Source organism: Pomacea canaliculata, linkage group LG6 (genome assembly GCF_003073045.1).
Source record: "Pomacea canaliculata isolate SZHN2017 linkage group LG6, ASM307304v1, whole genome shotgun sequence".
NCBI lineage: Eukaryota > Metazoa > Mollusca > Gastropoda > Architaenioglossa > Ampullariidae > Pomacea > Pomacea canaliculata.
Genome location: NC_037595.1, coordinates 5,717,931 through 5,733,741, shown reverse-complemented (window position 1 = coordinate 5,733,741; position 15,811 = coordinate 5,717,931). Strand labels below are relative to the sequence as shown.

The 15,811-nt window shown below is 35.4% G+C and overlaps 1 protein-coding gene across 1 annotated transcript in view; it reads left to right on the top strand.

Annotated features, from left to right (window-relative positions):
- The window catches only part of LOC112566009 (disintegrin and metalloproteinase domain-containing protein 10-like), a 30,334-nt gene extending 14,750 nt beyond the window's left edge, over window positions 1-15,584 (top strand). The window contains exons 13-18 of the mRNA XM_025241932.1: window positions 912-1,016; window positions 1,365-1,449; window positions 1,866-1,962; window positions 2,908-3,194; window positions 4,352-4,531; window positions 9,576-15,584. Of these exons, the coding sequence (XP_025097717.1) occupies window positions 912-1,016; window positions 1,365-1,449; window positions 1,866-1,962; window positions 2,908-3,194; window positions 4,352-4,531; window positions 9,576-9,722 (901 nt within the window). The 3' untranslated portion in view covers window positions 9,723-15,584. The remainder of the gene's footprint in view (window positions 1-911; window positions 1,017-1,364; window positions 1,450-1,865; window positions 1,963-2,907; window positions 3,195-4,351; window positions 4,532-9,575) is intronic.
- Window positions 15,585-15,811: the final 227 nt, after the last annotated feature.

Below are 15,811 nucleotides of genomic sequence, written 5' to 3'. Positions count from 1 at the left end.
TACCCCACCATAATCATATTGTCCCATGTAAGACCACATCATCCCAACACTGAAAAGGGAAGACTCAGGCCCAGGCTTAAGGAATTCCCAAGTGTTGAGATAATATGCTCTTACATGAGACAATACAGTCATGGTGAGGTCTTAGGTCGATGTTGATATTGACTGGGTTGATATGGTTTGGGTTAAAATGACCAGTGACCCAATGGACAAGCAGTCTCTTTCAAAATGGATGTAATTTATTTTATTTCTGCATTACATTGTAATATAGTGCCAATGGTCGGACAGATGTAGTCTATTTTAAAATTCTGACTTTTGCAAATACAAACTTGAAAAATGTTAGGTTTGTGGCTAAGAGGGTCACACTGTGGAAGATCTTAATAAGGAGGTTTTACTGCATTGGTATCTTAATAACATTTGCAGTTACACAGTTCAGACCATCTGTGTTCTTGATGTACTTTTTAACTTGTACAGCCATTTGTCAAAAATACATTGGGATTGCCAGTGATACATACTTAGTGAAACAGTTATAAGTACACAGGATATGTCAGCTGCTGTATCAGTCTATGTGCTCCACCAACAACAGGTACCAGACAAGAAACAAATGACTGACAGATGATGACTTACTGACTGACACATGAACTGAATTAGAATGGATCACATTAAAGTAAACCATAAATTGGTAGCTTTCCTCTGTAATGAAGCAATATTGTATCACAGTAGAATTGAAATACTGAAGGATGGGAATAGTTGGGTTATTTTTATGTGTGTGCATGTGCACGGTCATGTGTTTTTGTGTCTACAGTTATTTAAGAATATTGGATCATCTGTGTTATAGGTTTTTTTAAACATCATCATTACATGAGGATTCTCTTACTGGCTTGAATATTCTATAATTTTGAAATATTTTTCAGTCCTGATTCTGGCCCCTGTTGTAAGGAAGGCTGCAAACTGATTCAGCCTAATGAAACTGTTGAGTGCCAGGCGGAAACAAATTGTTCATATGCCTCACAATGCAAATATCCTTTTTTGGGAAGTTATAGCTTTGTAATATCTTCTTTACATTACATACTATATACACTTTAAAAACTCTTTCACATGTTATTGTTGTAAATATACTTGTGTGGATGTATCTATTGTCAACCCTAACTCTTGTCACACATGATGACAGAACAGATTTCTTCCATAAGTTGTTGCAAGCTCTGAATCTTGTAACTGTCTTCATGTTGTCATTCTTTTTGTTTTTGTTGGATGGATGGTGGCAAAATAACAAGTTGAGCGTGTAGAAGCAACCCGAGTGCATGGCTTACTTTTTTTCAGTTATTTTATAAAAAAAAAAAAGTTACAGTTTCCGTAACTTGATTCACTGGCATTAATTTCACTTGCCCAGCACCTCGCCACAAACCAGATGGTAATTTCTGCAACACTTTTACAAAAGTGTGCTCCAAGGGGGTGAGTTCTCTTTCCCATTCACTATGGGGTTTTCTTTTATCACCACCTTAACCATTTGTTGGTACGTAAGTACACCACAGATCTAAGTTTTTCAGTTGTGGTTCATTGTCCTCAAGTGATAAACTGCATTTCTTTGTGAGAATAACAGAATAAGAATTTGTTCATTGGCCAAGTGACACAGCACTTGGAATATGACTTCATGGTGGAAGAGACAGAACAATATCAGGAAGGTTATTACGTCAGCAAAAAAATTGTATCTCAACTGGGAAGTTCTGGCCTGGTTAAGTCTATACCTAACTTCAAGAGGAAAGGGCTGCCTCATGCTTTTGTCAATAACAGCATCACCTAGTTAGATTATCTTTTTTTGGAATATGATTCTTATGTCTGGTTCTATGACTATCTCATTATTTCTTCAGGAATGCATTGCACCTCTTTGTAAAAGAATTTCGTGGGAGGAGTGTTTCCTGACATCTGAGACTGGAAATGCTGCAGACTTCTGTTACGTGGCTTGTAGTGAGTATGGTTTAATATGCAGAGGCTAACGTTACATATGATTGGTCGGTGCAGCAAACTTTCACATTTATTATACTTTATATCTATAGCCCGGTAATTGGAGTTATATGAGTATGTAAACCTTCCACACACTCAGAGAGAGGACAGAGAGGCAGGAATGTATTGTCTTTTATTGAACAGGCTTAAATAAATTCCACAACTACATTTGTCTACAGCAGGTTGTGGCATTGTATCATAAACGGTGAGAAAGTCACTGTCTCTTTCTGTGTCGCTGGTCAAATCTTCAGCCTGTCTCATCCCATTTCATCTCACCTGTGCCCTTGCAAACCTATCACAGGGTTAAACCTTCCACAATGCTTCTGTAGACCCATGCCTATTAGTACTGAGAGCCCAGACCAGTCACTTCCAGGCACACTTGTGCAATTCTTCTGTAGGTCTACAGAGTCTACACGATATACATAGCCGGCCATTCCTCTACATATAAAAGTCATCAGGCATGCCAAATTCACAAAATGCCACCATTAAGATTAAGCAAGTCACACTTAAGCAAGTCAGCAATCTAAGCAAAAGTAAAGAAAATGCATTGATGAGTAAAATAATGCAATCTGAGTGTGTATGAGCATGATGTGTGTGTGTGAGAGAGAGGGTGGAGGGGCAGAGACAAAGTTGGAGGAGTAAAAGAGGTAGAAGGTATGTGTGGAGTGGAGGGTGAGTGATTGTGAGTGAAAGAGAGAAAGGCAAAAATAAGTTCGGAGAGGTAGAAAGTGTTTGTGTGCGGGTTGGGTTGAGTTTTATTTATGGGAACTAATTTCCACATGTGATGTTTGTGCTTCTTTATAAACTAATGGATAGAAACATGTTTGAATGTTGCATTTAGATAACTGTTGATCATACTTAGACAAGCAGCAGGAAGACTGTTTTCTTCTTCTTTTTTTTTTTTTACAGAAAATAATGTGAGTGGTGTGTGTGTCAGCTCAAGTAATTCAGATGCACTAGCAAAAGCTGAAAATATAGACTTCAAAAGGCTACTGGAAGAGGCAGCTAAAAACCGAGGAAGTGACCCATCGAAACCCCAGCTGACCCTGCCCCCTGGTTCAGCTTGTGACAATTACCGTGGTTACTGTGATGCATTCCACAAATGTCAGCGAGTTGATGCTCAGGGTCCTTTCAACCAACTAACAAACTTGATTTTCAACCCTGTGACACTTGGACGAGTTAAAGATTGGATTGTTGTGAGTAATTTCACCCTTGGTTTGGGCAGCATATTTACAATACTTTTTTAATTAATATTAACAGTGTTGGCATGAATTCATTTTCACACATTCATAATAAAGGCTTACTATTGTTAATCTGCTTTAAATCTAACAATCTATTTCCTCATTCTCCAGTCTGTCTAAAGCCCGTTCTGTAGCACAGACATGTTGAAAGTCTTTAATGATATTTTGAGTGCACTGGATAAAGGGCAAGTATCAATACACTCACCATGCTAGATGTCTGCAGCCTTCAGTATGATGTCTGCAGCCTCCAATCTTGCTCCATCGCCTTACTGGTCTTTATGGTATACCAGGTTGATAGCTCACAGAAATAACAGGGATCTCCCATGCAAAACCTTTTCTCGTGATTCTCTTTTGTCTTCCTGTACATGGTTGCATAGACTTTAAATGGGTTGTACTCTACTTCAGGTTCGTTAAATGCTCTGCTTCTACATTTAAGACCTACTTACTCAGTATATCCCCAGTAAGCAACTCAATGCTTATGCAGATGGTCGCCGCCTTTCCATTCCAAGAATCAAAACAAAATCATTTAGTTCAACCATTCAGCGTCAGTTTTTGCAGAACTCCTCCCTTGTGCTATATGCCATCAGCAGACAAGAGAGTCATTCAAGTGTACATTTCAGACAGATTTTCCCATAAAACATCTAAAAAATTAATTCAGTCTATCCTGAATCATTTGGTTGCCTTTATTATTATCATTATAATTGTTTTTTGTTGAAACTTTATTATTATCATTATTTTGTTGTTGAAAAGTGTGATGTGTAATTTATAATATCTATATGCTTCTCATGTTAATAGATCAGCCCTCAGAACCCTAAGCTGTAACATAGTGTACAGATGTAACATAGATGTAACAGCAGTAACAGAGTATACCATTTGTAGCTAATTATTTGCTGATGATGCACTGCTGTATGCCTCATGCTGCAACTCTGACATTAGCAACACTATCAAAAGACTGGAATGCTATATCACAGACGTGATTTCTTTGATGACCATCAGCAAATTGAATAACAACTAGATGGAAGCTCTGCTTTTCATCTCCGTTATTCCATCATCATCATCTCCGTAGAGAGTACACAGCTTATGGTCTAGGATTATATGTTGTATAATTGCAGGAATATTGGTGGGCAGTACTTTTGATGTGTGTGGGGCTTGTGGTCTTCATGGGAGGCTTTATCAAGTTATTTGGTTACAACACACCAAGTGAGGACCCAAAATACAAGCCTTCACGTGAGCAGAGAGCCCGAGCACAGGGCAATGCACGAGGGAATGCCAAACAGTCGAGCCATCCCCAGGTATCTAGAGCATTAAGTTCTTATTCATCATTCACAATACAGTAAAATGCAAAATTTTTTATGATAACTTGAGATTAAAAATTAATATAAAAGCCACAAAAAATAAAGTAAAAAAATGTTATTTTTATTTCATTTGCTTAGCATTAACTTTAAGATTATTGTAGTTTTCAAACCTTAAATGTCATGTGCTAATTTTCCTTATGTTTTGTATGTTTTTGCCCTGGGCAAATATCTAGGACAGGTAAAGTTGTGCATGTTCCAGTTTATTTTGTGTTAAATGTGCTTTGGAGTTTAAAGGGGTGAAAATATTTTCTCCCCGCCACCCACCCAATAATAAAAGAACCTGCTTTTAATATGTTATCTGTGTAGCGCAGTAGTTTACTGCATGAAAGTGAAACTTCTGTTGCTCGTTCAAAACTATCAATATGGTTTGTTAAAATGCTCGTTTACAGCTAATTTCACATGGTTTCCCATGGTTTGTCTCTGATGATACCAAAGGGGAGTAAATCTAAATTTTGATTAAAATTTTCACTCCACCTTGTAAGTAAAAGTTTTTGCTTACAGCTTTATTAATTTTTTTTTTAAAACCCCAAAACACAAACATATTTTTGCCCTGCTGGCATTTAGTTTTTCCCTTTTAGTATACTTGTGAAATTCTAATGCTGGAGCTTGTGTTATTTGGGACTGATGTTTGTAAGAAACATTTCTGATTAGTAATCAAATGCTAGCTGGCCTTGTAAAATTTCTATATAAAGATTGACTTGTAAGAATTTCTTTTTTTAAATAGTTGTTACATTTAGTCTTTGCACACCACACACCCAGATCCTTGTGAACTTTATCATCTTACCTGCTTAGGGAAGGTTAACATGGGGGCAACCAGTCGTGTTAAAATATTAACTTGTCATCGCTGCAGTGATACCTAATGGGTCTGGTGTTGAGATCTCATCTTGGGACACTGTGTATGTGATGCCTGTTTACAGGGGTGGCTGTTGGAAAGTTTTCTCTGGGTACTCTGTTTTCCTCCCCACTACATCATCCTTATCATCTTTTAGTGAAAAATCTCTTCTCGGTGGAATTACTTTTCTTTCAAACAACAAGATAAATTAGAAACTCTTTCATATTTCCTTTTTAACATATGTCATTAGTGGCTTACAGGCTGCTGTTAGATGTAGCTGCCATCTTCATTTTGCTTTGCATAGTAGATGAGCATGACTAGATTACTCCTGTGTATTAGTTACAAGTAAACAAATACTTAAACATAAATCATAGTGTTTTCTTTGCAACATAAAGTAAATTTCTGCAGTCTTACCTTTTCTTGCTCCTGTCTCCTTGCCACCCCTACGAAAAAAGAGGGTTTCCTCTCATACAGTGTTTATTTACCAAGACGAAGGGGTACTTAGCAGGCAAGATTCGATAAGGTGAAAGTACAGGTACTCAGCTTCAGATTTCGGTGTTGAATCAGTGTACCTGAGTACCTGCTGCTTGGTACTTGGTTGGTAAGTGTTCACCTACTGGTGATTTAGCACTCAGGGGAGGAAGGTGTGGTAAAGGGAGGGAAATTCAGAGAACCCCAAGAAACTCCTAACCAATCACATCGAGAGAGTAGTGCATGAACCCAAGGTGAAATCTGAACCCAGGATCTACCTGTGGTGGTGAAGATCAAACACCACACTATGAGAATACTCCAAGTACCTGAACTCTGGGACACATGATAGAAAAATAGCCATTTGTACATTTCTAAGAGTTAGCTTCCCTGTTTACAGTCATCAAAGACAGCCAGGAAATCAAAGCTGAATAGTGCTAAATGGATGATTTTTGTTTTCATTTGTTCTCTGACTTGAAAATCAAATGTACTGTAAATACTATGTTTCTCGAGCAATGTGTTTTGTGCTATCTGGCTTTTTGTTTATGGCATTCAAGCTTCATGGATATCTTTTCTCACCAGCTTAGTTAAGAGATATGACTGCTTGCTTCATCCTGCTCATTTTTTTTTCAAATGTACTCCAAAGCACAAAATCATCCTTTTCCTCAAGTATTATTGTGATAACTTTTTTTTGTACATAGAGCAGAAGTCAGATGTTTTGTGATGGCCAGCAGCATCAAATCATTTTGACTCTTATCATCATTGAGTTTTAAAATAAACTTTACTACTTTTGAAGACTTTTGGAAATAAGACAATAGAAGAAAACTACCTTAAATATGTAATTATCAAACTACCTTAATGTCATCTACTGCACTGATAAACTATTTGGAATTTTGTCTCAGCTCTGAGTATCAGAAAAAAACCTAAGCTTCACAAAAACATGAAAAAAATAATGCATTAATCAAATAAATTCATATAAATAATATTTTTAAAGAGATTTTCTTAACCCTCAACAAGAAACTCAGTCCAGCCTAATGAATTTCCATAATATTTATCCTACCACATTTTTTAAAGCATTTTTTTAAAGGTTGTATGCTTGAGGCTATCATATTCCGTGTCCTGGATCTGAATGTGCTGCCTTGAATACCTTCCTGGCCTTCTAAAACTTAGTTCTTGTCCCTTGTATACACTCTATACATTCATGTATGTTTCATTATCTATGATCTCAGTGTGTTGCTGGTTATATATGCTGGTTAATATTTAATTTCAATAGTTTAAGCACAATTCCATTTTACCATTGAAAAGTTTCACATTAAGAGCTTCCAGTTTTTGTAATCACTTTTTTTTGTGGGTTTGTGTATGCACTTTACAAAGTGGTAATTGCCAGGTTGAACAGGATACAGTATCTGAGGGCCAATAGTTTTGCTTCCAAGTAAATGTGTACCTCATAGTTCTGCCTTTTGACTGAGACAGATTAAGATCAAATACCCGCAGAAACTGTTTTGAACACAAAATCAGCGACTTTGTATGGAGCCTGGTGGGCCCTGAAGAAATCTTTTGGCAACATTAAAATGACTCAGAATTTTCTGGTTTGGCCATGTAACCATAGAGAAAATTCTAAGTAGCTGACAGTGAAAAAATTGGTTGGAGAACATAATAATAATAAATTTTTATGTCTTGTAATAAAAATTCATGTACTTGTTTTCTGTGGTACCTGTAACCCCCACCCTCTTAACCCTCCAGAAAACGAAAACATCAAAAACATAAGGGAGTGTGAATTTTAGTTCTGCTGGTTGGCCCTTACCCCAACACTGTTAATGACCTGTATGTGCCAATGAACTGCACATTACTATGCTAACTGTAAAGTAGTCTGATGCTGAGAAACTGACTAGAAATCTATACCACACACAACCATCTAGCCAGACTATAATGAAAGCAAGATATTTTTGACTGGGTATCACTGTATAAAATTAAAATATAAATCTTCAAAGATTATTCATTTTACCTGAATAAAGCTGTCATGCCCATATTACTTCCAAAAACAATTATATTGAGCCTATCTGTTGCTAAACTTGTGCATGTTTTCAAATTTGTTGTAGCAGCCATGGCAGTAGAGAGGTGATTATTTTTCTCTTGTGGTTGATATGGTCCCTGAGGATATCCCAGTCTCATACTTGCTTTATGACTTGGTGGGATGTTGGTCTTGCACAGTCATGCAGTGTGCCTAGAGTACATGCAGTGCAAATATTGTGAATAAGATAGAGCATGTCTGAGAATTGTATCACTGAGTTAAATGTTTGCTTTTTTCATTTTTTAATGGGCTTATGAAAAATTTTTTTTGAAGGTTCACTGGATCCCAAAATTATTTTCTGAGGAGTGGACTTAATTTATCATAAAATACTGATTGTTGACTTAAAAAAAAGTCAGGAAATTGTATCACTGCATGTTTGCTTTATTGTTTTGTTTTTGTATTGTTTGGTAAAAAAAGACTTTTTTAAAAAAGGCTAACTGGAGCTCAAAATGATTTTCAAAGGAGTAAACTTAATGTTTATTATGAGATACTAATTCTGCATATCGGATAAAAAAAAATTTCATTCATGAGATAAGAACATTTGAACGCGAATTTCTGTCCTGAGTTTTGGAAAAAAAATCAGAAACTTATTTTCTCTGAGATCTCAAAAGTATGATATGGCAACACCTCATTGTCATATGCTCACAGCTCTCACAAAGGCTGTAGCTTTCTGTGGTCGGTAGATAGAAGTTAGATCCATGCAGATGTGCTTTTTTCAAAAAACCCAATTTTTTTTTGTATTATTGCTACGTTTGATTAACATGCTAGCAGCCTTGAGCTTAGCTGCATGTTTTTCTTTGGTTAGCCTTTGAAAAAAGTCATTTTGTAGAAATGGCAAGGAAATGCAGTGTTGTCATGGAATAAGGGGATAAGACAGCATGTCATTAAAGACTGAATATTGTGTTGTGGTTTGATATTCAGTTATTTTTCTCTGTTTTTTTATGTATGCCTTTTTGTTCAATGATACTGTGTCACTGGATGTGAAGTAAAAGAGATGATAGAGGAAAAAATTATATGGCACCAAAACGCAGGAGAACAGTCAGTGATAGCAGCTTTACTTAGATATTGCTTAGCTAGGTATTTTATGAAAACAAAGACACAGTTATTTAGGTCATTTTGTCACTTTCAGTAAACATTTCTCAGTTTTATATGTTTTATAGACATTAAGGAGGTTCTAGTATCTTTGTATCTATCTCCACTGATATAAAAACAACATGATGGCCAAACAGTTTTGCTGCTTGCTAATAAGTTTAAAATTTGTGCAGTAGAATCATTTTTAAATATGTTTATATAAATGACATATTTAGTTTTAGTGTATATCCAGCCAAAGTGTTACAGTAATTATAATATATAATTATATATAGTGTCATCACCATTTAACAGAGGCACTTAAAAACACCCATAGAAACTCTGCTGTACACAGATATGACAAAGTACTAAATGTTAGAAAAAATTGTGTATCTGTAACATTATAATGGTTTAATTTGCTGCTAATCAAACCCTTAGATTGAACTCCAATAAAATTGTTTAATATTTATCATCCTTTCTTCTTCAGACAGTATTATAGACATTATTTATATTTATTCCCTTTTGTTTTTTCATTTTTGCAGGAGGGTCCACCCGCTTACCACACAAATGTAGACATGGCCCACTACGGACCACACGGAAGACAGAACCCGTATGATCGTATGTCCACTGGCTACGGAACCCAGAATCATTATGATCGGATCTCTTCTAGCCATGGGAGCCGTCAATAGAAACTGCAGCTACCAGACCTCTTGTTGAAAGGAATGTTAGTTTCACTCCTTCTTTTAAATTCATTGAGCACTGAAGCCAAGTGAAAAATGGTTAATTTCTGTTTTACTGTTTGACAAAGGGTGGGAGAATGAAAGTGATGGATGAAATGATATGATTTGTTACATACTATTATCTTTGTTGCCATGATTGCTAAGCTGATGAGCGCTGGACACACTATTATTTGGAAAACTAAAACTTTTCAGTTTCATTAAGTTCACTACAATAAATATGGTATACATTTCAGCACAAATTTATGTTAGCTGCTGTTGACAGCATTCATAGTTTTTTCCCTCATGGGGACATAATGATTATGAACATTTTGTGTGAAGTGTGTTTTTTTTTTTTTAACTGGATGTTTTTACACACTGATGACAGCTATGTAAAATAAGGTCTGTAATATGAATGGCATTGCATGAATTATATCCATGATGGATCTTTCATTCTCTGTTTTTATTTTGAAACAGGGTCCAGAAAATATGATGGTTATTCTTGAGGCTCTTGAGAAAAAATATGATGAAGGGCTATATTTAAATAACACTGTTCTTAAAATAAAGAAATAGACTTTGCTGAACAATATCCAAAAACTGCATTTTATGCTTGTATTTTTTTTTTTTTTTAATGGTTCAGTTTTTAACATGATCAGCATACTGAAGAAATATACTAGCTGACTGCTACACAAGCAATTTATCCCAAGATGTCTTTAAAGAAGTGGGCTGGCTGTCCAGAAGAAAGCTTGTCCATACTTTTTTTTAATGGTATTTTCATCTCCTGGCATATTTTCATGGCGTTGCAAGAAAAGGCCAGAACTGTATCTAAAATGATACAGTATGGCATGAGGATGTATCAGGTCAGTGAATGAATGGGTCTAGTTTATTTAATGAATTAGTTTGTCCCATGCATATTCATTATTTTATTATTCAAGATGGTTCTTTCTCTGTAATTTTAATCGTACATTTCCTTGTGAGAAACATGATACTAACAGATTTGTAATGTTAAGTATGGTGGTATGTAAGCAAATTCTTTTTAAATTATTTCTATAAAAAATCTAAAATTAGCCATATTAGGAAGAATGTTGTCATAAAAAGTATTAACACTGGACCTGGGTTATTTACTGCAAACTTCTGATTGCTTTTGTGTTAACAAGGAGTGACCAAAGGTCATATGACAACAGTAGCTTAGGTCTAGATTCAGTAATTAAAATATAGAAACCCTCTTTAGATGGTGAATTCTTCAGTTTTCACCACTTTAGACACCAACTTTCAATGGTTGGTGTGTTAGGTCATCAAACCCCATAAACTGTTGACAAATGCAATCAAGCCAATAGCAAGTGAAGTGTATGTTTCAACTATCAGCTAAAGTCAACTTAATAATTATAGATTTGGCAAAACATTTCACATACCTGTTTTAAGGAAAACTTACAGAAGTTTGGTGACTGAAGTTTATTGTACAAATATCTTTGTATTAAACATATGCCACCCATTGCTCGCTCGCTCTCCGTGCAGAACTGAATGCCAGCAGTGGTTCGGATGGTAACAAACTAACAAGATCTTGATTCCACTAAAGCACAAGTCACTGCCTGTTGGCAGTGGCAGGTGCGTTGTTGGTGTATTTGGATTGAGAGCATTCTGTTTGATCCTGCCAATTATCATATGCATGTCTAAGTGAAAATGAAGACCACTGTTTCTTAATTAAACTATGAATCATCCTATGTTAACTACATCTCCTACTGCTGCTTGATGCTCCGCTTTTTCCAAATTTTACTTCAATGTTTTGCTTACTTCAATGATTTTACTATATAATTTATTGATTGAAATGATGGAATTTGTTTTTCTGTGCTTCTATTACTGTTTTAATGCCTGTGTGTGTACATGCATGAGAGAGGTATGCCATGGGGTTTAGTCCTGACATGGGTATGTATGTTTACTTGTGTATATGCATTTACAAACTTTTTATCTTGTACACTTATTGCTTTGTGATTTATTGATGATGATAAAAATGTGTTTTTAAAACAAAATCTTGCCAGCAGTGCAAATATTCATATTGTGTTCTGTATCAGATTTGACAGTATTGCTAACAGGGAATGTAATAGCAATGCAGGCATTTTATTGCTGTGCTGTTGTGTTCCATTGTTTAGATACATGTTCATCAAACAACAAGCATCTGTATTGTATAATGTTGGTGGTCTTCTTTCCCACAAATTGGAAGGGGCTGGAAAAGAAAAACTTAGTGTACTTTAGAATTAACAGAACTTTCTCAGCTCTGGAATAAATTTACTATTGTCTTACAGAATAAAGTGTAAAATGCGCTTCTACTTAACACAGATATATTGCACTGTTATCTTTGCAGTTACAGCATTTTTTGCTGCATTAACTGTTTGCTTGGTTGCCCAAGTGAAGTTTTATTTGGAGCATCATAATGTTATTAATGAGAAGCACAAATTTAAAGACATCCAGTTTTTTTGTTAGTATTTCATTGTCTTTCAAAAGACAAATTACCAGGTGTGCCTCTGTCAGTAATTTTTTTTATATTTCGTGTTTATGATTTGTGTCTTGATTGGCCTTTCACTATGCTGGTGTGTGTGTGAGTGGGAGAGAGAATTCAGATATCACATAGTCGTGGACTTCTGATCAACAATTTCAGGATTTTCCAGCTGTCTTCTGCAGTGTTTGCCCTGTTGTTGTTTTTTTTCTGAAACAATTTGTCCTGTGCTTTCTTGGTTTTAGGATGCAGTGCAACTTTATTGTTGCAAGATTTGCTCTATATCTTACATCAGGATGTTCTCTCTTCAGTCATTTTGCAGTTTCTTGGTATGATGATATCCAAATTTCCTACCAGCTGCATTACATAATGAATTTTAACTCGCCCATACGAAAAATCCACATATCATTTGGTAATATTCAGTAGATAATGAGTTAGCACAAGAGTTGAATGTTGGGGAGTAGCAGAATGGTGATGGAGTATTGTGAAAGGATGTTGGGTAAATGCACAACATTTTGTTCCCCTCTTCATAATCGTATTTGAGAATAATGCTGCAGTAGGGATAGGATTTTATATGCTTGTGGGAATGGAGATACAGCAGTTGGTGGAGGATGTTCTGAATGCGACAGTGAGAGAGATGATATTGATACTGCTCATGTTTAAATTACAAACCACATCACTTTCATAGCTTGGTCATAATATTTACCAACTTGTTCACTTGCCTTTCATTTTTGGATGTTGTGTATTTGTATCTTACTTATTCAGAAGAGAATATTTAGAAAGTAGAGCTTCTGTGTCGGACATTAACTGTCCTGATGTTACTGCTGTTTGTGTCAGTCACTGATAACATTGGGAAAAAATATGCAAAAATTAAAAGAAATGGAGGGTGTTTGTGGGTGGGGGAACTTAGCTTTGGATAATAGGTATTTTAATCTGTGCACAAATCACAGTATAGCTTTTATAATCCCATAGTACAGAGCAGACATTATGTATATATTAGACCAGTGAAACTATTGATGAGTGTTCCTTCTGTATGATCCTCTTGTTCAGCCTTATATACATCTAATTAATTGTGTTTATGAATTTATCTTCATGAATTGAAGTGCAGTTATATAGACATTGAATCTTACATATCTGACTGTTGTATTTATGTCTCAAATTGAAGCAAGTGCAATTATTAATGTTAAATAATCAAACACTTTGTACCGAAAGTGTTCAGCATATAAAACTGAGAGCTGCTCTACTTTCTGGCTGCAGTCAAATTATTGATACAATTTTCTGGCAAATAGTACTTGTTAAGTTTGAAAAAAGAAAAAAAAAAAAAACCCCAGTGATGCAGTAGCCAGGGGCTATTGTCCCCAAACAGCTCAGCTTCAAAAGCATGTTCCATTTAAAGTGAAGCATATAATTGAGTAGTTTCTGTTTATTTATTATTTTCATAAAGAAATTCACATTTTTTTTTCCCAAGTAGACTGCATGGGCGCCCTAGTCAACTCTACAGCATTGGTGTAGAGCAGTTTCTGGTGAACCACAAAGTCTTGTAAAAGTAACGCTAAATGCTTGTAAACCCACAGAGGGCAAAGTTAAAAGTAGATTTTGGATTTGGAACAAATGTTTCCAAGATGTAAATTAGCTTTCAGTACTTGCTCTGTTCCTCTTCATCAGTTCTAGCAGGCTAATGCAGTAATTTGTTCAACTGCTTTTTCACAAGGTGAACCAGGTTGAAAATGTGTTGTCAACAATTCTTGGATGGAAATCACTTTCATAATTACAGACTGCACAAACACCCTTATGGGATTTCAGATGACTGACTTTCATTCAGGAACAAGCAAGCTGATTCACCTGTCAGATGGAGGATTACTAGAGATGACTATGTCACTCTGCATGAATGAAATGTTTCTTCATTCACAAAGCCAGGAAGCTATCTGTGATTACGTCTGCATTATAGCATATATGTGTATATTGTATGTGTGTGTGCATGTTTGTGTACATATATGTATATTTCCATTGCATACTTTTGTGTACTTACATATTAACAATTCTAAATAATCATCTTGATACTTAACACTTAATACTTGGCACATAGTCCTTTTGTGAAGATAGGGATTGTTAATTTTAAAGCCTATTAAAATCTTGCTTTAATATTACAAGAATAAAAGATAAGGCTGTTTTCATGCATTGCATTTTAGACACCAAAAGCATTTGTGTGATCATGGTTTATAGATCTTTGTGAGAATATGAAAAGTCATGATCTCCTGGAAGAGACACCACTTCAAAACTATTGCAGAACATTTTCTTGATTGTAAAACATTTAATAGCCATGCATATTTTGATATGCACAAATATTCATCACTCTTGCATACACAAATTTGCATTTACGAAGGTATGTTAATCTTTATGCACTGTGAGTTAGGTATTTTTGCCAATGACTTATCTGGATGTCAAATATTCTTAACTAAAAGTAAACAGCCTGCTCTGTATTCATGTTATGGCATATCAGTATTCTTCATTATCCTCTGATGCGAGATCCACGTTTCATTGTAAAATGTGTATCGTTTTGTGTATGTGGGGTTATTAATGTAAGCTGCACCTGTACCTTTTATTCTGTTCTGGGAATAATCTGGGGACAGATGATGTTTGAATGGGGTATAAAGTTTTACAAAAATTGTTCACACGAGTTACAAGACTATTTTTATTAGCATTTTTCTGGTGGTAAAAATGCAGTTTTTTGGCATTTCTGTTTTTGCAGTGGAAAAAGTCATTTTGTCACATCTATGCAAATTTTAAGTTTTTTTTAAAGATATTTGTGCATCATTTGTATGTCTAAAAATGAAATCAGTAAAATATTAGTTGCTGCTACTGCTGCCTTGATGATCAATGTAATATTTATTCAAAGAAAACATCAACTTTTATTCCACTGCAAGCATCTTTGTTGCAGGCCTTTCTTATCAAACTTGAATACTGCAGCTGTTGCACCAGTGCAAAACTTCTACTTACCTGTAAGGCTAAGGCAAACATTAGCATTATTTTGCAATTAATGACAAAAAAAATATAAGGTGTAAATACTGATATGTGAGAATGGTTCTTGTCTTACACAGAATGTTCACTCCTTTTATTCATTCATCTTAAATGTTATTGGTAATGACAAGCAGTTTGCATGTGTGTAAGGTTTTTGAGAGATTTTCGCCTGCATGCTTGCTCATGAAGACAGGTAAGCGGGGTCCATCCTTTGATACTTAGGTATGGCATCCCTGACTGGTTCATTCCATTTGCAAAGATTTCACTTCTATGTAATGGGTACCTTTTCTGGTTTTTAATACAGAATAAATATTTTACTAATGTTTCGTGTACTACTCTGCAAGTGTTTCATGTGCTGGTTTGTTCCTTGTGATTGAACACGGATGATACTTCATTACACGTGTTATAGAATTATTGTCACCAGCTATTTTTGGACAACATGCTCTGAACAGACCACACTACAAGTCTCATGAGCAATTCCGATCTTGTTCATCAGTGACAATACTTATAACCAGAGACTGATGATCAGTAGTAATAAAGAATTCCAAACAGG